Raw genomic sequence first — 27,069 nt, forward strand, 5'->3', positions numbered from 1 at the left:
TTCAAACCACCACCTTAGCCAACAGGTTTTGACATTACAAGGAAAACATGGGAGAGACCCAGAAACACATGGCAGTGTACACTGTGCACTTCACCTGTTCCTGGGAGACATGGCTGCCTCTGTGAAACTCTCAGCTCTCTTAACTACATGACATTTGGTCTTTACACCACCCAGTTCTCAGGCCAACTTTACATTCTCCATGCCCCCTATTTATTATCATTGGATTTTGGGGGTAGGTTGACCTTTATACTTGTTTTATGCTGGCCACCATGTTTAACGGTTACATTCTGTGTGTCAGTCATATTTTTGTTGAGAGAAATATGTAGGAATACAAATAAATTAGAAATAGTTTTTGTGTGTAATATTTTTCTTCTTTAATTGTCCTGAGTGCCTCTCTCAAAAAGATTTTTCTTACCACATTGAATTCTGCTTTGCTTAGGGCCCGAAAAAGACCAGTGCCTGTAATGAGCTTTTTGGGCGGTAAGAAGTCTTAGTGTCTGGCTATCCTGCTACCTGATACACGTGCAAACCCCATGACTCTGTAAGGGCTAGGTTTTTGGTAGGAATGACTGAGCCGATCTGCATTTGTCTTCGGTCCTTTTCATCGAGTATTATAGATAGGTTTATTTCTTCTGAGTATTTACAGTATGATTAAAATACCCAGTAACATTTAATCTAGCTTTGTAATTGAGTAATTCTGAAGATTTATGTAATTTTCTTGCATGATTACCCGTGTTTCTCTTTAAGTAAACTAACCCTTCAGAATGCCTGAACGGAAGCTTCTGTGATTGTAGGCGCCTCATGATAGAGAAGATTGCTGCCCATCTTGCTGACTTTACACCTCGCCTGCAGAGCAATACAAGAGCACTTTATCAATATTGTCCCATCCCGGTTATCAATTATCCACAGCTAGAAAATGAACTATTTTGTAATATTTATTACCTCAAACAACTTTGTGATACACTCCGGTTTCCAGACTGGCCAATTAAAGATCCAGTAAGTTCAGTTTGTTCCTTCTTAAACTGCAAAAACAATTTCTAAACGCTTGTGGATATTCTTTCCTCCTGTGATAAAAATGATAGTAGCTTCTTTAGGTGTTCATAGTGCTATGTGCCTGTAGTCCCCACTGTTTGGGAGGGTCACACTGGAAGGGTGCCTAAAGTTTGCAGCAAGCCTGAAAACTGGTGAGATTGACTCAAAGGAACAAAGAGGAAATCGCTGTTTCTTAAACAACATGTACAAAGTAGTTTCTTAATACATTTGGGTAGATTTTAGACTGAAAAGTATTTAATTTTTTACAGTTTTTTTATCTTTTATGACAAAGACAAGTTTCACTCTCTGGCCGGTGCCCATCTCGTGGACATAGGTGTTTGGTACCTGAGACAGTTTTAGGTTGGCTGTTACGGGTCTGTGTACATTCAGAATGCTGCCTGATTTCACCAGGCATCAAGGTTCATCTCTAAAATGGAGGTGATAGAAATGGCTGCTGTCTGAAAGGAGGTTCTGAATATTGAATGTTCATGTAAGCACAACTCCTTGATGTCCAGAAGAGCAGAGCTGGAGCCGTTGGGTCTGTGAAAAGGAGTAAAGTAGCCTGGGTGCCCGTGCTGTCACTTCCTGCAGCACAATTTCCCATCCAAAGGGTCAGAACATCTGCCGTTGGTCCCACACGAACTGTCTCTGCACAGTGCTGCCACCAGATACAGACAAGCCTGGCACTGGTTCAGACAGGATTCTATGAAAAGGCAGAAAACTTTTAAGTTCTCTAGTGAGATAAAACTTTATTCACTGAGAAATGTACCTTATAGAATTTTAGCGTGTTTTTGGGATTTTAAAGAATTAGCTTTAGTAGTAAACAGGGGCCCCTGTGTTATCCTGTCTTCTGGAGGTAGGAAGGTTGCAAGGCCAACCAGGGATAAACAAAACAAAAATGAATCTGACATGTTGTGTAAAGTGTCTGCTCCTTTGGCATGTAGGCATACAGGCATGTTCTAAGTATTAGCCACTGTCCTCCCATCCCTGTGCAGCCTCAGTGAGTTTTCTGTCTCTTGCATTTGTTTGATGCTAGCATATTAATAATAAGTAGGTGACATTAAGAAAGGCTCCATGGGGTGCTTGCTTTCTTAGTACAATGTATCTTGTACTAATTTTGAGGTTTTTTATGTTTTATGAATATTTCTTTAAAAGTTAACAGATACTTTGTTGAAGAACAAAAAATACAACTTAAAAGGAAATTCTGTAACTAATAACCTGGCTGCCAACAATGTTAACACTTTGTATTTCAATATACTATAAATTGGATAGCTGAGAAATGTTGATTTAAATAAATACACCACAAATATTATACAAACCTGAAATTCTATTTTGAATCATTTTACTGGATACAGATTTTACTGTTATTTCTTTAAGGTTAAGCTTCTGAAAGATTCCCTTGACGCTTGGAAGAAGGAAGTGGAAAAGAAGCCGCCCATGATGTCAATAGATGATGCTTACGAAGTGCTCAGTCTGCCTGCGGGCCAGGGGCTGTGAGTTATTTCAGAATTACAGTAGTAGACGTCTGCTGTATAGTAAGACATTAGTACCAAAGATGAAAAGCCATATAAACTAGCCATCTTTTTTTAAATTTTATTGATTTTTATTGAGCTCTACATTTTTCTCTGCACCCCTTCCTGCCTCTAGCCTCCCCTTCAACCCTCTCCCAAGGTCCCTATGCTCCCAATTTACTCAGGAGATCTTGTCTTTTTCTACTTCCCATATAGATTAGATCTGTGTATGTCTCTCTTAGGGTTGTCATTGTTGTCTAGATTCTCTGGGATTGTGATTTGTAGGCTGGTTTTCTTTGCTTTATGTTTAAAAACCACCTATAGGTGAGTACATGTGATAATTGTCTTTCTGGTTCTGGGTTATCTCACTCAAAATGATGTTTTCTAGCTCCATTCATTTGCCTGCAAAATTCAAGATATTGTCTTTTTTTCTGCTGTGTAGTACTCCATTGCATAAATAAATGGATTTTCATTATCCATTCTTTGGTCCAGGGGCATTTAGGTTGTTTCCAGGTTCTGGCTATGACAAACAAAGCTGCTATGAACACAGTTGAGCACATGTTCTTGTGGCACAATTGAGCATCCTTTGGATATATACCCAAAAGTGGTATTACTGGGTCTTGAGGAAGGTTGTTTCATAATTTTCTGAGAAATCGCCACACTGACATCCAAAGGGGCTATACCACCAGCTTGCATTCCCACTAGCAATGCAGAAGCGTTCCCTTTACCCCACAACCTCTCCAGCATAAGTTGTCATCAGTGTTTTTGATCTTGGCCATTCTTACAGGTGTAAAATGGAATCTCAGAGTTGTTTTGATTTGCATTTCTCTGATGACTAAGGATGTTGAGCATTTCCTTAAGTGTCTTTCAGCCATTTTAGATTCCTCTGTTGAGAGTTTTCTGTTTAGGTCTGTACTACATTTTTTTTTTTATTGGATTACTTGTTCTTTTGATGACAAATTTCTCAGTTCTTTGTATATTTTGGAGATCAGACCTCTGTCTGATGTGGGGTTAGTGAAGATCTTTTGCCGTTCTATAGGCTGTCGTTTTGTCTTGTTGCTTTACAGAAGCTTTTCAGTTTCAGGAGGTCCCATTTATTAATTGTTTCTCTCAGTGTCTGTGCTACTGGAGTTATATTTAGGAAGTGGTCTCCTGTACCAATGCATTCAAGTGTATTTCCCATTTTCTCTTCTATAAGGTTCAGTGTGGCTGGTTTTATGTTGAGGTCTTTGATCCATTTGGGCTTGATTTTTGTGCATGGTGATAAATATGGGTCTATTTTCATTCTTCTACATGTTGATATCCAGTTATGCCAGCATCATTTGTTAAATATGCTTTCTTTTTTCCATTTGACATTTTTTGCTTCTTTGTCAAAAATCAGGTGTTCGTAGGTGTGTGGATTAATATCCAGGTCTTCTATTCAGTTCCATTGGTCCTCCTGTCTGTTCTTATGCCAATACCAGGCAGTTTTCAGTACTGTAGCTCTGTAGTAGAGTTTGAAGTCAGGGATTGTGATGCCTCCAGAAGTTTTGTACAGGATTGTTTTGGCTATCCTGGGTTTTTTTGCTTTTCCATATGAAGTTGAGTACTGTTCTTTCATGGTCTGTGAAGAATTTTTGCTAGGATTTTGATGGGCATTGCATTGAATCTGTAGATTGCTTTTGATAAGATTGCCATTATTACTATGTTAATTCTGCCTACCCAAGAGCATGGGAGATCTTTCCACTTTCTGGTATCTTCTTCAATTTCTTTTTTCAAATATTTAAAGTTCTTGTCATACAAGTCTTCCACTGTTTGGTTGGAGTTACTCTGAGATATTTTATGCTTTCTGTGACTATTGTGAAGGGTGATGTTTTTCTGATTTCTTTCTCAGCCCATTTATTTTATGTGTACATGAGAGCTACTGATTTTTTTGAGTTAATCTTGTATCCTGCTACATTACTGAAAGTCTTTATGAGTTGTAGAAGTTCCTTGGTAGAATTTTTGGGGTCGCTTATGTAAACTATCATATCATCAGCAAATAGTGAGAGTTTGACTTCTTCTTTTGCAAGTTGTATCCCCTTTATCTCCTTTTGGTGTCTTATTACTCTAGCTAGGACCTCAAGAACTATATTGAATAGATATGGAGAGAATGAGCAACCTTGTCTTTCCTGATTTCAGTGGGATCACTGTGAGTTTCTCTCCATTTAGTCTAATGTTGACTTGCTTAAACCAGCCATCTTACAGGGTTTATTTTATTATAGTTACTTACTCATTCATTCATTCATTCATTCATTTAGGTTGCATATTTATTGATATACATAAGACCCATGAGAATAATCTGGAACTCTAGTCACTAACTCTGACCTATTTCTGATTTACTAACCAGATATATTCTTCTGATCTTGTTGGTAGCCATTGCATTTTATCAGTTGAACTCTTGTGTGCAGTGTGCCTACTATCGTCTAGCACATGGTGCTCCTGCACATTCTTGATTCCCACTTCCTCCTCCAGTGCATGCTGTGCTTGGGGAAGGTCTGTGGACATGTGTGCCCAGGGCACTGCATGTGGATTAATGGCATCCCTGGGGAGTCTGTAGTGACTACACATGATGGCAGAGGAAAATGCCTTCAAAGGCATTTTTTTAGAGTACAGAATGTTTGCTAAGTTTTCTTAATACTGATAGAGTAACTTAAAATACACAGTTTGCAGTGGCATTTTAGACATTATGACTAATTTTTGGATTTTAAAACATACTTCTTATTTTATCAAATCCTAAAAATAATTTTGTAATTTTTTTAAATAGATAATACTAAAACTATATTATAAGCTACTAAATTTTATAATATAAGTTTAACCTTGCTTAGGGAACTTTTAGCTTTTACTTCACCTATAAAGATAACATAAAAATATAATCTTACTTAAATCTTATTGGATTTAATTGGATACCTAATAAATGATCAAGTCCAAATATGGGATCAATACTACAATTCTGCCGTATAGACGTAGCATATTCCAGCATCATGATTCGATGATTGTTTTTTTATGTACCTTACTGTGTTCACAAACAATTTCCCTCCTTCTAGGCATGGTGAAAGCAAGATTAGAAAAGCTTACTTCAGACTCGCACAGAAGTACCACCCCGATAAGAATCCAGAAGGAAGGGTATGTGCCCCCTTTGCAATGGGCTTCACTTGATTTTGCTCTGGTTGCCTCATCCTGTGTACCTAATGTATGAACAGGCTTCCAGCCACACCACAGCCTGTGCTTTCTCTGTGGGTAGTCTTCTCACAGTCAGCTGGAAAGGGCTGCTCCTGTGACGAGTATGTTGAGGACAAATTTATCCTCTAGCCTTACCCATTTCTGTTTGAGAATTAACTCTCATTGTCAGTCATAAGAATAATAGATAAATTGTAATTAAGGTATGTCATCATCATTCAGATTAAGTAATGTTTATATTTTTTTTTCAAATGGCTCCCAAAATTCTTATTATCCTAAGCAAAGAAGTAGGAAATGGGAAACATAAGTATTTCTGACAAGGGAGACTTGGTGGTGAAAAGATGCCACATATGTGAATGTAACGCTTTTAAAGTTAAAGGCCTGGCTGGCTTTTTGTTTTTGTTTCATTTTGATTCATTTTTAATTTAAAGGGAGATGTTTAATGAGTTTTTGTTGTTGCTTTGTTTGATTTAGCAATTCAAATTCAATTCATACTCATAAGTAAAGTCTTATAAAGTAGCAAGTTTGATATTACTTGTCAAATTGCTAGGTTTAACGTTTTAGATTATTAAAATACTGAATAAAACTATTGTAGTGAAACTTGCAGGAGTCTGGCCCTTACATAAGGCTTTATGCTGCTGCTGACCGACGTTTCGTTTTTAGTAAGTCATTTACTGTCTCCGAGGTGCAAGATCCTCATGAAGACAATAGTGGTACACACCGAAATAACTATTCTGCAGATTAAATAATAGAATTTAACACAGAACTTGGTGTAGTGCTCAGTAAACAGTAGTACTTGAACTCATTCCGATGAATCAGCAAGTGAAACTGCTTGTCATCAAAGCCAGAACTCAAAATGAATAAAAGGGAGAGCTAACTCCCGCAAGTTGTCCTCTCATTTCCACATGTGAGGTGGCAGGTGTGCACCCCTGTCTTCTCCCACATAGATGAAAATGTAATGAAACAAAGATTTTCAAGAATAAAATATACAGTAGTTCTTATCAGTAGTCTTCCTACATTGAGTCAGTCTTCAGTATAGATGAGAAATTTAGGGATTTTTGTTTTGGGGTTTTTTGTTTGTTTTGTTTTGAGACAGGATCTCATGTATCCCAGGCTGATCTCTTAACTGTCATATGGCCAAGGATGACCTTAAGCTGTTACTCCTGTCTTCTGGGGTCACAAAAACATACTACTATGCTCAGTTTCTTTGGTGCTGAGCTTCAAACCCAGGACTTCATGTATGCGAGACAAACACCTTGCCAACTGAGCTAGACTCCCAGGCTCTTTAATATTTATCTGTGTTAACATATACTTATGTCATATTTAAATTTTTATGCAAATATTTTCCTTGCACAAAATTGAAATCCTTGGATGCTTAGTCAAGAAAAACAAATGTAGTTCCCTCTTAGTATTACAACTAGATGGCAGTTGGAATGAATTCCTTAAAGTGAAGGGAAAATTTAAAGGAATTGGTAAATTATATATTTTTTTTTTTGCTTTTGTTTTTGTTTTTGTTTTTCGAGACAGGGTTTCTCTGTGGTTTTGGAGCCTGTCCTGGAACTAGCTCTTGTAGACCAGGCTGGTCTCGAACTCACAGAGATCCGCCTGCCTCTGCCTCCCGAGTGCTGGGATTAAAGGCGTGCGCCACGACCACCCGGCTGGAATTGGTAAATTATAATAATAAAATACCAGTTATGTCTTGTTTTAAGTTTAATTAGAAAATTTCCAATTAAATCCTAATTGTTTGTGGTTACATACAGGACATGTTTGAAAAAGTAAATAAAGCGTATGAATTTTTATGTACCAAGTCAACAAAAATAGTGGATGGGCCAGATCCAGAGAATATAATTTTAATTCTGAAAACACAGAGCATCCTTTTCAACCGACATAAAGAAGGTAAATCCTCTGTTGTAACAGATTGTGGATTATTTTACAGCTAATCTCACTGAGTTACTTGTTTGGTAGCATATTCTAAAGGATTTAGAATTGGTATTGAAAAGGACTTCTGGAAAGCAGCTATCTTCCAAAGGAAGGCCTCAAGCGGTTGCTTGCTGTGCGCCCTCTCTTCTGCCTGTGGTTTTCAGAATTTTGCATTGCTAACACCTTCCGAAATGGTGTTACTGTTCTGTGGTGCTGTTTGATTCGTTCTATGTTTAGCCATATAATAGCAGACTCATTAAATGATCTATAAGCTAGTAAATGGAATCAGGAATTTAAAGATTATTTAATTATCTTCAGTGACATACATGTAAAAAACTACCTGACTTGGCTCCAGCAGCCCCAGAAAGCAGAGCACACCAAGTATGTATGGGTTTAAAATGAAGAAGAAACTTGAAAAGATTGTCCCTCTCACATCTGCTATTTCATACTGTCTCTCTCAAGACCCTCTGTCCTTTGGGATAGTTAGAAAAACATTGGATTCTGTGAAATAAATGCTATTTCAGGGTTCAGGGTTGTCCAAATGTTTTCAGGGTCATTATAGTAAGTATAAGTAGTCCTAGCAGTTAACAACCCAGAATGTCTAAGGCTATGTTGAACATGTTTCATTCTTCGTTGATATGATATGAGGTATATATGTGAGATATATATATTGTATTGATGTAGGAGCAATGTAAGGTGGTGGTGTGGAGAGAGAAGGAAGAATGTAAGAAGTAAGGATTCAAGAACAGCATTGATTGTCTGGGGAATTTAAGAAGAGAGGGGGTTGCAGTTGGATTTGAAGGGGACAGCTGAGAAATTAGCAAGTGAATCATTGAAGAGAGCTGTGATCATCGTACTTGTATGTGACTTGAAGAGAACATAAACATCTTAGTTAAATGGCTTCTAGAACTAAGAATGAGGGTATAAGTGTATCTCAACACTCCCCCACATACATACATACATGCGTATATACACACGTTTGCTTTTTTCTTCTTAAGCCATCTTAAAACAGTATAATTTAGAGCAGATAGATTTTGATTATCTTCAAAATACAAAAACACTTTATTCTTATTTCAAGTGAAATTACAGAGTACTTAAGAATATCATGGCCAAGGGGGCAGGGAAGTGGCTCAGAGGCTAAGAGCACTGACTACACTTCCACCCGCAAGACCTAGGTTCAATTGCCATCACCCACGTGGCAGCTCACAGCTATCCATAACTCCAGCTCCAGGGGATCCAGTGCCCTCTTCTGGCCTCCAAGTGATGTACAAGTGATATATAAATACAGACAAAAACCTCATAAACAAAAAATTAAATATATATCATAACTGATTATTTGCATATTTTGCCTTATTTAATAGTTTTTTAAAAACAAATTGGATTTTAAAATTCTTACTGTGTACTGATGACAGCTTTTACCTCTGAGTGTAATTATCAAAACAGAACTAGGTAAATAGGTAATACATTTTTTTTATATTTCTGCTAGCAATTTATATTTCAGGATTTGTAAAAGTTTAAAAGAAATAGTAAAATAGAGCAAGGAGCCTATTCTTAGAAACTGATCACACAGTTCTCATTTATACTTCTTAAGAGAAATGTGTTCTGAGTGCCACTGTGATTACAGGAGCACTTGCTGTGTCTTGCTGAATGTAATCAGATGAAAAATTACAAAGGTCACATGGGTGACAGCAGATACTCTGGTAAATCAGTTGTCTTCATGCCAAGTGCAGTTAATTTACCAAGAAATATTATAGTTCACCACAAGATTTCACTGAAAAGGAAAGGTAAATTAGGACACATTTAGCATACAGAGTGTTTTATTTTTGAGGTACCGTAACTGAATCATGATGCGACTTTAACACTGTCCTTCTGTTATTTCAGAGTTACAGCCTTATAAATATGCAGGATACCCCATGCTAATTAGGACCATAACAATGGAGACTTCAGATGACCTCCTTTTCTCAAAAGAGTCACCACTGTTGCCTGCTGCTGCTGAGCTGGCTTTCCACACAGTCAACTGCTCAGCCCTCAATGCTGAAGAGCTCAGAAGAGAGAACGGGTTAGAGGTAATAGGCACAGGCCTCGGGCTTATCTTAAGGCACATTAAGTAGTTCTTGACAGTTCAGAATCTCTCCGCACAAATGCATTGGGCACAGCTTTTTCTTTTCCTTTATTTCACCAGATAGCACATTTTATAGCAGGAGTCAAGAGTCCTGAGTTCAGGTGGTCGGTAATGTTACTTATAAAGTAGTTCCTAGGAATGCTTTAAAAAAAATCAGTACACCATGCAGCCCTTTGTTTACTTGTTTATGTAACAAATGTCAATTGAGTAAGTGTTCATCTGTAACGTTAAAAGGTTGTGTGATGTTATCCATGCTGGAAGAGGCTTTTTACATTCAAGTCCAAGTGGAGACCTAATGGCATACTTCTTCCTTGATAGGTGTTACAGGAGGCATTTAGTCGCTGCGTGGCTGTCCTGAATCGCTCCAGTAAACCAAGGGACATGTCAGTGCAGGTGAGGCTTAAATGGTATGTTAGATGGTGGTTCAGACATCGACTGGGGTGCTTCTTAAAACTGCCTTCCGCCTTACTGAGTTTCTCAGTGTAGGATAGGGTAGATGATGTGATTCTCAAGCAGGTTTGCAGGCAAGGCTGGTGCAGCTGGTCATACTGTAAGAACACCACTAAAAGTCCTCACAGCAGTAAGATTCCCTCCCTTCCTCTCTCTCTCTCTCTTTCTCGTTTTTTTGATATGCAGTCTGTGTAACAGCTCTGGTTGCTCTGGAACTTGCTCTGTAGACCAGGCTGGCCTTGAACTCACAGAGATCCACCTACCTCTGCCTTCCAAGTGCTAAGATTAAAGTTGTGTGCTATCACCATCCAGTACCTTTCTCTTTTTAAAAAAGGTGGAAAGCCATGTGCTGGCCCTTTAGGTTTCCATCACCAGCTTCAAACACTCACTCGTCATTTCTGTCATTCCTGTTTCAGTTACCTCTGCACCTCTCTAGTTTCCTCCTCACACTATATTCACAGACTGTTGTTTGTCAAGGTTGAAATAACTTGATTCTTTAACAGAAACCCATCATTAATTCACTAAATTATAAAGCATAGCTTTTTATGTGATCCTTTCTTTCCTTAGGCATAGACTAAATAAGTTGGGTACTGGCTCTGAGTTGAAGCTGCTGTGTTGAAGTGGCTTGTATGAAAAGAGTTTTTGATATCCTGCCATATTGAGCACAAAAATACCTTAACTAAGAGTCCCATGAGCTTTTTTAAAATAAAAGTTAAATGGGTATTTAAGTCATTAAGTTTACATTCTCTGTTATTTAATATTTTTTAAATTTATTGTTTATTTTTCATAGCACTTTTAACGTTTTTTAAAAAATAAAACTATTTTTGCCAGGCAGTGGTGGCACATGCCTTTAATCCCAGCACTTGGAAGCAGAGTCAGGCAGATCTCTGAGTTCGAGGCCAGCCTGGTCTACAAGAGCTAGTTCCAGGACAGGCTCCAAAGCTACAGAGAAACCCTGTCTCAAAAAACAAATAAACAAACAAACAAAAAAAAGCACCTATTCTTATAGCTCAGTGGTAGCACAAAAACAAGCCGTGGTGTGTTTGTTCATAGTATGCTGACCTCTTCATCTATAAGAAATCTTAAGATTTCCCCTAATTTAATTGAAAAGTCCTGTTTTTAATTTTGGAGCATTGTGTACAACGTTAAGTATTGCTCACATCTGTGCAGATTTTTCTTCTGTCATGTCTTTCATAATGAGTACATGTGTGATTGCTTCTGTCTCTTGTGCTGTCTGTAGGTGTGCGGACACATAAGCAGATGCTATAGCGTGGCTGCACAGTTTGAAGAGTGCCGGGAGAAGATCACAGAAATGCCCGGCATCATCAAGGACCTCTGCCGGGTGCTGTACTTTGGCAAGGTATGGCTCACACCTTACAGGGTATAATCACTGTAGGTTTTCTTTTCAAACAATGAGTGCTTGATTTATAGCCACGTGTTTACCCAAAACTATTTCTAAGTAAATTGCTCATATCTTTTAAGTATTCTTCTAGAAACATTGCTATAAACAATGGTTTTCATCTTATTCTGGCCCACAAAAAGTAAGAATGTAGTGACATAGCTAGAAGTGAGTCTCAGTTTCTAAGGAAGGAAAGAGAGAAGATGAGACTAAAATCTTCTAGGACAGGACATTGTAGAACCTGTGATGTGGTCACTGCTTACTGTGAGGGCTTCTGAGAAGTAAGAACATGCTGACTCCCTCCCAACCTGGAACCACCAAGAGAATCCAGCTCTGAAGATGCTGTGCCTGATAGGGAAGAGACTTGAGTTATACTGAATAGAAAGGACGGAGGTGCTAATCTTGGTTGAGGCAGCTGGGACTGGGGACCTGGTCAGATTCTTCGGCTTCTTCTGCTTGGTGCCTTCTGAAAGCTTAGGAGGAACAAGGCTGTTGGTGTGAAGCTCAGATCTTCTGCTTGGTGCCTTCTGAAAGCTTAGGAGGAACAAGGCTGTTGGTGTGAAGCTCAGATCTTCTGCTTGGTGCCTTCTGAAAGCTTAGGAGGAACAAGGCTGTTGGTGTGAAGCTCAGATCTTCTGCTTGGTGCCTTCTGAAAGCTTAGGAGGAACAAGGCTGTTGATGTGAAGCTCAGATCTTCTGCTTGGTGCCTTCTGAAAGCTTAGGAGGAACAAGGCTGTTGGTGTGAAGCTCAGATCTTCTGCTTGGTGCCTTCTGAAAGCTTAGGAGGAACAAGGCTGTTGGTGTGAAGCTCAGATCTTCTGCTTGGTGCCTTCTGAAAGCTTAGGAGGAACAAGGCTGTTGGTGTGAAGCTCAGATCTTCTGCTTGGTGCCTTCTGAAAGCTTAGGAGGAACAAGGCTGTTGATGTGAAGCTCAGATCTTCTGCTTGGTGCCTTCTGAAAGCTTAGGAGGAACAAGGCTGTTGGTGTGAAGCTCAGATCTTCTGCTTGGTGCCTTCTGAAAGCTTAGGAGGAACAAGGCTGTTGGTGTGAAGCTCAGATCTTCTGCTTGGTGCCTTCTGAAAGCTTAGGAGGAACAAGGCGTTGGTGTGGAGCTCAGATCTTCTGCTTGGTGCCTTCTGAAAGCTTAGGAGGAACAAGGCTGTTGGTGTGAAGCTCAGATCTTCTGCTTGGTGCCTTCTGAAAGCTTAGGAGGAACAAGGCTGTTGGTGTGAAGCTCAGATCTTCTGCTTGGTGCCTTCTGAAAGCTTAGGAGGAACAAGGCTGTTGGTGTGAAGCTCAGATCTTCTGCTTGGTGCCTTCTGAAAGCTTAGGAGGAACAAGGCGTTGGTGTGAAGCTCAGATCTTTGATTGTACTAGCAGTTTTGCTGTTGTTCCTTTATTGCATTTACATGAAAGATGAGAAAGCTGATCTCGGAGTCTTTGCACTTGGTAAGATATTTTGTAAGAAAAGATAGCTAACTGGGCATGTGTTACTAGCTGGTTTCTCTTGGCAGTGTTTTTCACCCTGCAAGTCAGTGTGTTGTTTTCCTTGCAGAGTATCCCACGGGTGGCCGCCCTCGCAGTGGAATGTGTCAGTTCTTTTGCGGTAGACTTCTGGTTACAGACACATCTATTTCAGGCTGGAATTTTATGGCATCTACTTGGTTATCTGTTTAACTATGACTATACATTGGAAGAGAGTGGCATTCAGAAAAACGAAGAAACCAACCAGCAGGTAACTTTACCCCAATCCCAAATCATCGGGAAACAAAGCTTGAGCCATTTAGAGATGCTGTTTCAAGATGGCTGTTGACTGCTCCGTACGCTGGCACACGTTCTTTAATTGCAACCCAGAGTGACTTCAACTCACTCCATAGCCCAGACCATCCTGTCACCTAGACTATCTTCCATCTTCCCACTTTCCAGTGCAGGGATGGGTTTTACTTATGTGTGAAGGATTTAAGGCAAGGGAATTGAAGGAATGGAAATCATATAACATTTTCTTAGTTATTCAGTCAACTTTATGATTTCAGAATTATATAATAGGGAAGTATAAAAATGTATCAGGCTCTTGGAACTAGATTTTCCCAGCACCTTTGTATTTGTCTGATTTTTAAAGTTTTTTTCTTCTATTTCTTGGTTCATATTTGTTGTCATTTATTGCTCATATTCCCAGCATGTGCATCTAGCAGTTAGGTCTCCCTGTCTCTTCCTCTCACCCCACTTCCAGGTGATTATATAGGACAGATAAGTATGTCAGTGCTAAGGGGTTTCCGTATTTAAAAACAAAATAAATCTGGAATGTATAAGTTCTATGGTGCTGATGTTGGTACCCCTGTGCCAGCTGTTTCCTTGCTGATCATTAAAATATTTCTATACAGTATTGATACCATAAAGCTATTTATGTCACTTATGTAAGGGAACATACCTACTTTAATGTCTTATTTTATATATATATATAACAGGAAGTGGCCAACAGTCTTGCCAAACTCAGTGTCCATGCTCTGAGTCGACTTGGTGGATATTTACTTGACGACCAAGCAACCCCAGAAAATCCAACTGTAAGGAAGAGTTTGGCCGGCATGCTGACACCCTACATTGCTAGAAAGCTAGCTGTGGCTAGTGCTACTGAGGTAAGGACTACAGCAGTAAGCTGGGTTTGTGAATAATGCAAAAATCCTTTAAGTTCTAAAGGAACAGGATAATCCCGATTGCTCTGGGAAACCTGAAAATTGAATGTTCACTTGCTTGTTCTCTTAGCCAAGAAACTGAGTATATTGTGGGTTTATGGCAATGACAGCAGACCTTGGAGTCTAATTTCTGGGACGGAGAATTAGCTTCATGTTTCTCAACTACAGAGCCTACCATTATTCTTAACCAACCTTGAATCACAAAGGGCTAGGACAAGAGAACGAATTTGCAGTGATATTTCCAGTCAGGAACTAAATTTGTTTAGTTGTTTGTTGTAAGTTATAGCTATTCTTGGTCAAGGTTGGAATGCTGAAAATACATCCATGCAGCCCACACCCTCCACATACATGCATTTTCATCAGTTCATGGTGAATAAGTACTACTCGGCTCCCACTTCCATGTGTGCCCTCTTTGGTGAGGGTCACTGAGAACCAGGCTAGGAAAACAGCATTGAAATGATATGGGGCCATTCTCACTTAGACGCCACACATGGTCGACTTCCTTTCTGGCCTAGAGCTCTGGAAATGAGGAATGGAAACATTTTCATTCAAACCCTTGAGGTGTGGAATATGTGTTTACAGTTGAAGAGAGCCAACTGGAAACATCATCAGCCTGCAGAGCTCCTCAGCTGCAGCCTGAGTCAGGGTGTGCACAGGAAATCCACCTGGTGCACAGGTGCCCATCCCCCATTTTCCTTAGGGGTGTGCTTCATAAAAATGTAGATTTTGTTTCGAGCATATGTATGTGCAGAAAGTATGGTGTGTATTTAGAAATACTTACTGCTAAGTAGATACTTAGGGTACTGGGGTTTCCACCAAACAGAAGACTGAGGAGTTGATTGAAATCAGGCTCGGATTTCACCCCCAGTCTCACATTTACTGGTGTAAGACCTGTGACAAATAACGTCAGCTTTTGTAGCCTTGGTTTTCCTTACTGCAAGATGGTTGGCATCAACAAGCTTGTCAGACTTACAGAGATACCAACTGCAATCTGATACTCAAGGCTCCATGAGTGTGACTTAACAGGAATACTGTCTTCCTAGATTCTGAAGATGCTTAACAGCAACACAGAGAACCCTTACCTGATGTGGAACAATTCTACAAGAGCGGAACTGCTTGAATTTCTTGAGTCACAACAAGAAAATATGATTAAAAAGGTATGTTAGTGTTTTATATGCTCTTAGGTGACAGGTGGAATCTGTCTTGAAACAAAATGTGCTATTTGGCCCATTTTAAGGATAGCCTGGTGTTGTACAAGATAGTACTTTAGGGTGTTAGAGAGATGGTTCAGCAGTTGGGAGTACACACTGCTCTTCCAGAGGATCTGAGTTTTATTTGCAACCCCTCTAAGTCTGCTCATAATTCCTGTAACTCCAGCACCAAAGCTACCTGGACTCACCTGTGCAGTCCCACACATGCAGACACACAAACATAATTAAAAATAATAAAAACAAATCTTTAAAATACTACATTGGCATTTTCTTGTAGTTATTACTTTCGTACAGCTAGCAAAGTGTTGCTCATGATGAACTGATTTTCCTGTCAGTCCATGCTTCCATTATCAAAACTGACATTTCCTCTTATTCCCACCTTCTAATGGAGAAGCTTGTATGCACTAGGAGAATCTGGTGCTTTAATCAATATATTTATTACTTGTCACTCCTAGTCCACGTCTGTCATAGCCTGCTTTCTATTGCCAATTCTTAATTCTTGACTCAACCCTAGTGACCTTCTGAGACTTCAAAATGAGTCCTAATAGTCTTAGTAGAAGTAAAACGCCCTGCTGTCACTGAGCCAATCCGGCAATGTACTGCCCACATACATCACAGTGCATTTGCCCTCTCTCGGTGTGAATGGATTTCCTGAAGTATTCTGTGCATTATTAAGCAAAAAAGGGTAGATTTACAAATGACATTTACATCTAACAATCTTTTTTCTCTTTTTAAAGGGTGATTGTGACAAAACTTACGGGGCAGAATTTGTTTACAGTGACCATGCCAAAGAACTGATTGTGGGTGAGATTTTTGTTAGAGTATATAATGAAGTCCCAACTTTTCAGCTAGAGGTAAGTGCTTGGCTTTTAATTTTATCTGATGCCTGTGATAATATTTACTGAGAACTACTACTGACTTATTCAAGTTGTACAATTTGGAATTAATACCTCTTTATTTGCTGAGACCATTATATGTTGTCCTGGTACGAGCATCTTCATCTAGATCAGTGGTTCTCAACCTGTGGGTCATGACCCTTTTGGAGTGGTCAAACAACTCTTTCACAGGGGTTGCATATTAGATACTTGCATTACAATTTATAGTAGTAACAAGATTACAGTTATGAAGTAACATTAAAATAAGTGTATGGTTGGGGTCACCACAACATGAGGAATAAAGGGTCACAACATTGGAAAGGTTGGGAAGTACTGCTCTAGATTGTTGAAGAATTGAGTTTCATGAAGCTCAGAAAACAACCTTGTATTTGCTGCTTTAGGGGAAAGGCAAAATTTTGTAGTTGAGTGACTTGTAAAGAGAGGTGAATCATACCGTGTGTGTATATGGATGTTGTGCAGACATATGTGAATAGGGTCTTTCTTTGTGGCCCAGGCTGGCCTTAAATTCAAACTTCTCTTGACTTAGCCTCCCAAGTAGCTATGATTACAGACATTCATTACCAAGGTGGGTTAGAAATAATGCTTTGTTTTAGAATTTGCTCCTGAAATTGGAATTTACCAAATTAGTGTGTATTGTTATTTACAGAATAATATATTTAACTAGTTAGTCAGCAAAATGAGTTAAATGATTAGAACAGACCCTTGGAAAGCTGGCCTCTGAATTTCTGTTGCAACTGTAAGTAATTTTTGTATTCTAAAAATACAATTTAATTGTAAAATGTCACAGATGTTCTTACTTAGATTAGTAAAGGGATCAGATATCCTAATCTTAACATTGTACCAAGATACTGGTGAAAGTGTGTAAGATCTCAGAAAGTTAGGTAAATTTTAATTGGTTTTGGTTTTCCCATTCCTTTATGCATAGCTATATGCATTTGTATTCACAGTTCAATCACATTCATTCAGTTTCTTGAGGTTTTTTTCTTTTGCTCTTAAAATTTTCAGGATAAGTTATTATGATGGCTCGCACATTTATATATTTGTGTGCTTGGCTTAGGTTCCAAAAGAGTTTGCTGCGAGTCTCTTGGATTACATAGGCTCTCAGGCTCAGTACCTCCACACGTTCATGGCCATCACTCATACTGCAAAAGTGGAGTCAGAGCAGCATGGGGACCGCTTACCAAGAGTGGAAATGGCTCTAGAGGCTCTGAGAAATGTCATCAAATACAACCCAGGTATGTGATTGCACCATTGATTCATAGCACCATTAGAACAACCAGAGAGTTCCAAAACACTCTGAATTTTATTGTGGGGACTCAGGGAAAACTCACACTTGGCTCTTTGCTACATGTGATATAATAATAAATAGAGGTGACACCATACTGTCTCCGAAGGCTAGAAGAGAGTTCAAGCTACTGTGTTTAGAAGAATTCATGATTAAGAAAAAATAAATTGAAATAGCACCATTTGTTACTGAGAATTTTCATATTACTATTACAAATTGGCATGCCATGTATATGTACTTGAATATTTATTAGATGATCTAAGTGTTGCCTCTTTTGTCCTCAATGCAGTATTATTTGCATATGGACACTCATTTTATGAAAATTGTCTGAAGTTTTAAAAAGGGTGAGATTTCTTCTCTTAAATGTCTTTCAAAGGACATTAAAAAATGTCCAGATGACCATCCTAGCTGCCTGGATCTAGGCTATAACAGTGCAGGTAAAATGATGTTAACCTGGCACAGCCTTCATTTCTAATCTCTGCCAGCAGAGGGAGACCCTGAAACAGCACAGATTTAAAAAATTGAATTTCTTTCTTTCTTCTTTTTTAAATTATTTATTTTTATTTTATATATATTAGTGTTTTGCCTGCATGTATGCCCTTGTGAGGATTTTGGATCCTCTGAAACTGGAGTTAAAAACAGTTCTGAGCTTCCATGTGGATGCTGGAAATTGAACCTGGGTCCTCTGGAAGAGCAGACAGTGCTCTTAACCACTGAGCTATCCTCCCCACCCTTCAATTTAAATTTCTTTAAAGTACTTATTTACCCTGTTCAGTGACTATTGAAATGCTATTAAAATTTTTAACTTTTTGGTATTTGCCAAAATTTTGTTCAAATAACCAGTAGCAGTATTAGGGAAATTATTTAGTCACAGGGTACATTGACTTTTAAAACCCAGAGAATACATCATTCTGTATTGTTTGAGGTCGTCATAAAATGCTACTGGTGTTTTGAGGCACAGTGAAGCTTCAACACAGGACGTCTGTGGGTTGCAGCTGGTAAAGACCTGAGGAGGCTGCATGGGAACTCAGCTTTGAGTCCACCCCTGCAGTTCTCATGTTAGGACTGTGCGCGCTCCTTGCTTTCCTGCATTCCATTGATTAGTTGGCACAGTTCTTACCTATTAATAAGTGGTTTACAACTGAATTTTAAAGTAGCTTATTGAATGTTTTCAGACTTTGAGGGGACAAAGGCATCAAGGACTTCAAAAGATGACACATTATACTCTTTTATGTGTTTGTAACAGAAGGAAGGGTGTGCTGAGCGAAACCCTCTGTTCTGTGTTTTGCTTGATTAACAAGAGTGCTAGCAGATATATCGAATTAGGACTGAAGTGGGTAGGAGTGAAAACATTCTTCTCTTCTAAGAGTCGCTGATGTGTGCATATCAAATTGTTTCTGATGTTGTCTTTAAGCTGCAGAGTTCTGTCCCAGTCTTAATTAAAGACTAAATGATGTCAGATTCTCCCAAAGTACAATTGTGTTGAGGGGGTAATCCTAAAATCTAGACACAGCTGTCCAATCTTTCAACATTGCACAGCATCATCATCTAATGAGTAATTGTTACCCCTCAAACCAACCACGCCCCACAGTGCTTTGAGTCAGTTTACATTGTGTTGGGCTGCAATCATATGTGTCCTGAGGCTCGTGCCACTTTTGGGCTATAGGTTGGAGAATATTCGTAGAGGTAATGAGTAAAATTACCTTCTATTTAGGATTTTTGAGTTGTGTTTGGACTGATTATTTTAAATTTTTCTTGTTTTTAGCCTGGGACTAGAGGTAGGCATGTAAGCAAACTAAAAAATCTCTAATATTCTGTTCTTTGCTGCTTAACACCCTGTGCACCTTCCAGATACTCCTCAGAGTTCCAGAGATAAGATTCACAGCAAATAACAGTGTGTTTTCTAAAGGCCTACAAGTGTATCTCTTGTAAATAATATAACTTCTTGTTCTCATTCCCTAGGTTCTGAAAGTGAATGCATTGGGCACTTTAAGTTAATATTTTCTCTGCTCCGGGTCCATGGAGCTGGTCAAGTGCAGCAGCTGGCTTTGGAGGTAAAGCTGTTTTATACTAGGGGGCCACACCTCCTACCACTTACTGTCAGTGCTTTGAGACTTGATCAGCCACTGTCTAAAGTTGATGAAAATCTGTGTGCTATATTCATTTTGTCTATTGCCTCAAATTTGTGTATTTTTCAAGTTGAATTGATGTAATTATTAATATAACCTTAAAGAGCAAATGCTGGACACTGTTGTTCAAGGTGGTTCTATCTGTGGTTGTTGGCATGCATCAAGGCTTGGGTATATTGTAGAGTGCCACGTGGAGTGTGTTAGAGACTAGGCTTTACTGGAAAGTTTCGTAACCACAGATCAGCAAGAGGAGAAGGCAGTTCCCTGTCTTGGTGCCCACAGAAAGATGTGTTATGACCGGGACACCTCCTGAGGATCAACCTTACCTCTTTCCCATTAATTGTTCCTCCTCCTTGTACACCTAGCACAAAAATAACCGTTTTAGCAAGACTTGCAGACCCCTTGGTGAAAGGTTATAGAAGACACATCGCAAACCCTTGGGTGGTAAGGGTACCAGAGAATTTGGAGCCCTTTCTCCAAAAGAATGAAACTATTAGGGCCACAGGATGCTGTTTGGTTGCAGCTATTGACATAATAAGGAAGCCCCTGATCATGGTCGTACTTGTTCAGGCAACTCAAAGTAAGAGCTTGCGGTCATCTTCAGGTGGCCCTGTCATTAGAACACATGGTTTATTACCAAAAACACCACTTTCAACCTTGCAGGAGAAGGTACAAAAATAGCTCTAAAAAACAAAAAACACAATGTAATGTGTGCTAAGATTACCTTTTGGTTTGTCATATTCTTAGTAGAATAGTAATCGTTAAATTTATCAGAAAGCATTAACAAGCATGTTCTTTGCATTAAGAAACACGCTTTACTGTTTACTTCCTTCAGAAATCTTGTAACTTTTAAATTGAACATTATCAGACCTAGAATACAGTGTTCTGGAATGCTGAACCTGGTTCGAGTGACATCAGTCTTTCATTGCATACAGCAACGGCTAGACTTGACAGAGCTTTACTTTGAAAGAAGAGTGCACCAATTTCTCTATTATAGAGGCTAGAGCAGTCTGTTATGTTAGCTACTAAGGACATTTACTTCCTAAAGCAAGAGAAAGTTGTGAGAAAGACTGGTCCCCCAACTGCTCCCCATTTGTGATCACAGTTCTGGAAGGCATTCAGATAGAAGGTTCCTCAAATAGTCAAATTAGCAATAGCCAATCTTTTGAAATTAAACTCATCTAAAAATTTTGTCTTCCAAAGATTTTTGTCACTTTTGTAAAACCATCACTTCATTTAATTTAGGGCCAAAATTATTTAATATCCTGTTGATTAATTTTCAGGTTGTGAATATAGTGACATCCAACCAAGACTGTGTCAATAATATTGCAGAATCCATGGTTTTGTCCAATTTGTTGGCTCTTCTACATTCATTGCCATCAAGTAGGTATATGTACAGATGGAATTTTGGAAAACACAGCATAATAGCTGATAGGGGACAGTAGATCATGGTTGATACAAAACTTGAGACATGTCATTCATGTTGAGTTTTAGAATATTTAAAGTAGTACTCACCATATTAGATTTGTTTTTCTAATTATGTTTTGTATAAATGAATGAAATTATGTTGTTTCCCATATAAAAGTAGAAAGTTGGGGAATGAGAGAAGTCTAAAACCCAAGCAAAATACCTGGAAAATGTCAGTTTGTTGAGCATAGTCTTGGTCTGAGTAACTAAAATGTGCTGGTATTCCATAATGTATTATACTTGAAAGGTCTTGGGTACTAGAAGGTATGTGTAAGGTAGTGGTGATTGCTTTGCACTTAGTCCTGTGCCCTTTATCTTTTACTGATTTGATTCCAATAGAGATATTACCACTAAGGTGATGGTGATACTGCAGTCTGATTCTGATACAGCCTGTACTGATGCAGGTTCTTTGAAAGCAGTACAGTTGTCCACTGTAATAGTTGGTCATTGTGTTGGTCTAGCCTTAAGATTGTTTTGTGGGAGGAAGGTCATTGAGGTTTTGACCAATTGTAGTCTAGCTTCAATCACAAAACCAATACTGAGATACATCCCTAGTCCACTTCACTAACTTCTGAATGTTGTACATACCTTAATTCAACCTCTCTTCAATCTTGTAAGTAGGGCCCTCCTTAGTCATCTTTTATTGTTTGCCGTTTCTTCATATCTAATTGAGTAGAGTTGCATTTTTCTTGAATAGTATTTTCTTTTTTTATTTAATTATTAAAAATTTCCACCTCCTCCCATTTCCCTCCCACTTCCCCACTCCTCTCCCTCTCCCTCTCCAGTCCTAAGAGAAGTCAGGGTGCCCTGCCCTGTGGGAAGTCCAAGGCCCTCCCCCCTCCATCCAGGTCTAGGAAGATATGCATCCAAACAGATTAGGCTCCCCAAAAGCCAGTGCATGCAGTGGAATCAAAACCTGGTGCCATTATCATTGGCTTCTCAGTCAGCTCCCATTGTCAGCCACATTCAGAGAGTCCGGTTTGATCACATACTCATTCAGTCCTAGTCCAGCTGGCCTTGGTGAGCTCCCATTAGATCAGTCACACAGTCTCAGTGGGTGGGTGCACCCCTCACGGTCCTGACTTCCTTGCTCATGTTCTCCCTCCTTCTGTTCTTCATCTGGACCTTGGGAGCTCAGTCCAGTGCTCTGATGTGGGTCTCTGTCTCTATCTCCATCTACTGCCGGATGAAGGTTCTATGGTGATATTCAAGATATTCATCAGTGTGTGTTTTCTTTAGAATAAATAACAAACTTGGAATAGCTCTTTCAAATGGCAGTACTCAGGAATCACAAGCAGATGGATCTCTGTGAGTTCAAAGCCATCTAAGGTTACATTGTTAGATCCTGTCCCCCACCCCCCAAAAAGGAAAAAAGCAAACCTTAAGAAGCTATTTGCAAATTTTTGTTGTCATACCTTATAAGCTTATGTGACTTTTCCTTTTCTTTTTCAAACTTTGTAAGACTTACTGCAAAACAAAACTGGTTGGTAAAGTAAAATATGACATAAATCATAGTTTCAAAATATAAATTTAGGAGCTAGAGAGATGGCACAACAGTTCAGAGCGCTGACTGCCCGTGCAGAGGACCCAGGTTCAGTTCCCAGCACTCATATCTTGGCTCACAACTCCAGTTCCAGGGGATCCAGCACACTCTCTTCTGACCTCTGGGCACCAGGCACAAATGTGGTGCACAGACATCCATGCAGACAAAACGTTAATATACACAAATAACCTTTAAAAAGACAAAGAAAAAATTTATCACTGCTTCATTTATATAGTATAGCCAGCACTTTACTCTTACAAGTAAAATAGCCTGCATTTAGATAATTCAACTGACTCTGAGGGGTGTCGCTGTTATTGCTTTAGTCTCAGCCCAGTGCTTGTCAGCCTCTCCTTTGTCAACTCTTCCTTCTTTTAGCCTCTTGTCTGTCATTCCTACTTTACTCTGAAGGAGCCAAGTCTGTTAGTTCAGTGAACTTACACAGCATGCAGCTATGGCCTAGGAGTGCAGCACCGGTTTACAATTGTTCTTCCTCCTGCTTCCCTAAGATGCTAACAACAGGTAGACATCTTAGGTGCCTAGTGGGGTGTTCTCTGGATGGAAAGAAATGATGATTTGGGTCATGGAGAAAACAGTTGGTAGGAAGCTAGTATATAGCATAGTGGTCATGAATGTGGACTTGAGAGGGAAGGAAAACCAGCTATACCACTAACTCACTCTGAAACCTTCGGGTTGAATGTTCTGGGCCTCAGCTTCATCACAGCACAGCTATAACAACACTTGTCCTGCTGGCTACTGTGAGGCGGGAATCTGATACACTACAGAACATCTGGCTAAAGGGTCTGGCACAAGCTGATGCTCTGTAAATGTGAGCTAAGGAGTTGATGCATTCCTTGACATGTCTTTTGCTCTACAGGCCGACAGCTTGTTCTAGAGACTCTCTATGCTTTGGCATCGAATACAAAGATAATCAAAGAAGCCATGGCAAAGGGTAATGTACACAACTCTTTCTCCTCCATCTAGCTCAGTGAGCCGTCCTTCACCTTGAGCTGCCTCACAGTCTGCTGATGTAGAATGCACTGAAGTGTTAAGAGTTCTTAAAATTAAGACAGCTAGCCAGGCATTGTGGTGGCCCTGTTCCCAGCTACATAAGGCTGTGACAGGAGGACTGTTTAAAATAGTGGAACTTCATTGAAAGACAGACAGAGAGAGATGAAGGTATAAGATGCGGTAAGTTGGAGTTAGGTGAAGTGAATAGAAATTACTTGTGAGAAAAGTCGCTTTCTGCATGGAAGCATTGCTTATTTTTCTTTCTTTCATAGGAGCTTTGATTTATTTACTGGATATGTTCTGCAATTCAACACACCCACAGGTTCGGTCCCAGACAGCAGAACTTTTTGCTAAAATGACAGCAGATAAACTAATAGGTCCCAAGGTGAGCGTAAAATATCAGTTACTCGGGTAATTATTTCATGACATTGGATTATATGTCTGTTTGGGATGGCAAAGACAGGAAGTGCTTTTCTGTGGAAGCTGGGCTTGTTGCTCTGTGTCAGGGAAGCCTGTGCTGAAACTTGGAAGGCTCAAGAGAGTGGAACAAGGTGATTGCTTTTTATCTCACTTGAAGAGAAAGGGCAGGGCTGGGGGGAAGGTTCAGTGTGTAAGAGTGCTAGTTGTGCAACAGAAAGACCTAAATTCACATCTCTAACTCCCTGATGAAAAGAAGGACGAGGCCTTGTGTGCCTGTAACCCCAGCATGGGGAATAGGGGAGGAGATCTCACAAGTGCTCAGCTTGTCTGTGATAGGAAGCAGCCTGGAAGCAGCACTGTTGCAGTGAAGTGTTGATGTGCAACAGATGTGGTATAGGCTAGGCCGCTGTCCAGCCCTGCCCTAGACAGCTGAGGAGCACAGACATAGCACTGGAGGGTTAGGGGGAAGTCAGGTGTGCACACAGGTTAGGGTCAAGTTAAATTCTGAGCACTGGAAAGGCTCTAACTTGAAACTACTGCTTACAAATGAAAACATGGGCCATCATCCCACTGCTGAACAGATTAGCACTCTGAGACTCAAGGAGTAATACTATTATGTATAGTGGGACCAATAACTTAATATGCCCGTGGCAGACTAGATTACAGAAATTTAGAATGGAGAAGACTCGGTAGGTTAAGATAGTTTATCTAAGTAAAATTAAAGTTTGCTTTTGAATCAGTTTACTAGCATAACTCTGCTTAAATCTGACACATCGGAAACCCATCTGCCTAGTCAATAGATGGCTTCTACGCAGTCTTACAAATAGAGCTACAACAAGCGTCTACCAGTGGGCATACTCTGTTCGGTGCTGGGGTGCTTGCCCAGCAGACACAAACTCGGGGTATGAGCTCCCAGCACTCCTGGAAGAGAGTGGGGTATGAGCTCCCAGCACTCCAGGAAGAGAGTGGGGTATGAGCTCCCAGCACTCCAGGAAGAGAGTGGGGTATGTGCTCCCAGCATTCCAGGAAGAGAGTGGGGTATGAGCTCCCAGCACTCCAGAAAGAGAGTGGGGTATGAGCTCCCAGCACTCCAGAAAGAGAGTGGTGTGTGTAATGGTTTGCTTACAGAGAACCTGTTCCTCCAAATTCATGAGAACAGTTCAGTTTGGGCTTTAAGCCTTGAAATATTTTAAAATATAAGGTAAGTTATTTGGAGTTTTTTTTTTTTAAAGAAAAAAAAAACCAGATCCTAGACTGTAATAAAGCAGTTTTAAAACTATCAGCCATTTCTGCCATAAATTCACATAGAACAATGCCAAGATTGTTAGATGCTGACTAATAGTGAGAAGGACTCGACTGGGTTTCTAACTAAATGTCCTCCAGAAGATGGTTTTTTTAGAACTTTGAAAAGCTCAAGTGATGGGAAAGCTAAAGGCCAAGTGGCCGGGGGTGGTGGGTGGCAGTATGGCCTGTGATCTGAATTCTTGCTTTATGGATCCCAGCCCTGGGCTGTGAACTTAGTTTATGACATAGTATAACTTGTCTCCGGACCTAAATGTCTTTAGATTCACAGAGAGGAAGTTAAAGTCTTTCACTCCGACTTTGGCTTCGAGCACTTCTTGGGGCTGTGGTTTCTGAGCTTTAAGAATGTGCTGTTGGGGGTGGGGCACAGTGTGGTAGTCTGACAGTAAAGAAGGATTCTTACCCTCAGGAGACTGATGGCCAGGAAGAGCAGTGAGCTCAGCTACTTTTAGAAGGGAATAGCTTGTGGCATGATGTTTCTGCACTCAGGTATAAACAGAAGTAAGCCTAAGCCTGGGAGGGTCTGTTCACTGCATTTACTGAGTAAGAAATAGCCTCCTGTGGGACCTCGGCACCATCGCTTCCTTCACTCTAGATTGCTGGCTGACCGTGAAGGACTGGCATTAGTCATTTGGGGAGTGTCCTGGCGTGTAACTGTCATTGCTTTAGTTCATTGGCTGTTAGAAGTTAAAACTCAATCTATGACCAATAGTTGTACAGAACTTTTGGCATTTGTGTGTGCATGTATGTGTGTGACTGTGTGTCTACTGACTTCATGTATGGTTATAGAATAAGCATCTCTGTGTCAGGAGTCAAGAAAATACCTAGCAAGTGAAGTTTCCACAAGACAAGATTTGAGCAGTTTGACGTGGAAGGAAAATGTGTCTTCCCAGCCCTCATTTCCCCTTTGCCCTTGTGCCTCCCTCTAATTTTCAGATGTTTTATGCACTGGATCTTCATGTGTGTGGTGTGTCTTGGGTGGGGTTTATGCTTGGGACTGAACCCATAGCTTCTTCTGTCTGAGCTGACGCCAACCCCTGTGTTTCAAAACTACCATTAAAGTTCTTTTTTGGCAAACACAGTGTGCCCTAAAATATGATGGAGCAAAACAAATGCACTTAGATTACTTGTTGGGCATAGAGATGCACTGTGGAAAAGTTAGTTTGTGGGAGTATAAAGGCAGAGGGATGGGGAACAGGCCAACCAAGGGTTGTACTGCACATAAAGAACCTGTTCAAAGCATTCTGGAAACTTTACACAAGGACTTCTGAATTTTTTTCTTGGGTGGATCTGTTGGTTGAATGGTTGGTTGGTTGGTCTTTCTGTTTTGAGACAGTGTCTCACACTAGTCCAGGCTGGCCTGAACTCCCTACGCCTGAACTACTGCCAGTCCTTTGGCCTCAGCCTCCTGAGTGCTGGAATGGCAAGCATGAGGTACCACACCCAGCTAGAGTTCTTTCAGGTTTCTTAACTAGAGGGAGCAGAG

General features: G+C 39.9%; 1 protein-coding gene across 3 annotated transcripts in view; it reads left to right on the plus strand.

Annotated features, from left to right (window-relative positions):
* Positions 1 to 27,069, plus strand: part of Dnajc13 (DnaJ heat shock protein family (Hsp40) member C13) — a 123,249-nt gene that overhangs the window by 80,043 nt on the left and 16,137 nt on the right. For all 3 annotated transcript variants that reach the window (XR_005976505.1, XM_041677122.1, XM_041677123.1), the window contains 16 exons: positions 795 to 996; positions 2,410 to 2,525; positions 5,609 to 5,687; positions 7,502 to 7,637; positions 9,543 to 9,727; positions 10,102 to 10,176; positions 11,474 to 11,593; positions 13,188 to 13,367; positions 14,098 to 14,265; positions 15,366 to 15,479; positions 16,271 to 16,387; positions 17,487 to 17,664; positions 19,677 to 19,768; positions 21,127 to 21,226; positions 23,728 to 23,802; positions 24,134 to 24,246. Coding sequence is in view for 2 of the 3 variants with exons in the window: in XM_041677122.1 (XP_041533056.1) it covers positions 795 to 996; positions 2,410 to 2,525; positions 5,609 to 5,687; positions 7,502 to 7,637; positions 9,543 to 9,727; positions 10,102 to 10,176; positions 11,474 to 11,593; positions 13,188 to 13,367; positions 14,098 to 14,265; positions 15,366 to 15,479; positions 16,271 to 16,387; positions 17,487 to 17,664; positions 19,677 to 19,768; positions 21,127 to 21,226; positions 23,728 to 23,802; positions 24,134 to 24,246 (2,050 nt within the window). In the remaining variant the exon portion in view is untranslated. The remainder of the gene's footprint in view (positions 1 to 794; positions 997 to 2,409; positions 2,526 to 5,608; positions 5,688 to 7,501; positions 7,638 to 9,542; positions 9,728 to 10,101; positions 10,177 to 11,473; positions 11,594 to 13,187; positions 13,368 to 14,097; positions 14,266 to 15,365; positions 15,480 to 16,270; positions 16,388 to 17,486; positions 17,665 to 19,676; positions 19,769 to 21,126; positions 21,227 to 23,727; positions 23,803 to 24,133; positions 24,247 to 27,069) is intronic.

The sequence above is a fragment of the Microtus oregoni genome, unplaced genomic scaffold (assembly GCF_018167655.1).
Source record: "Microtus oregoni isolate MIOR12 unplaced genomic scaffold, Mior012 000028F_ref0000031, whole genome shotgun sequence".
NCBI lineage: Eukaryota > Metazoa > Chordata > Mammalia > Rodentia > Cricetidae > Microtus > Microtus oregoni.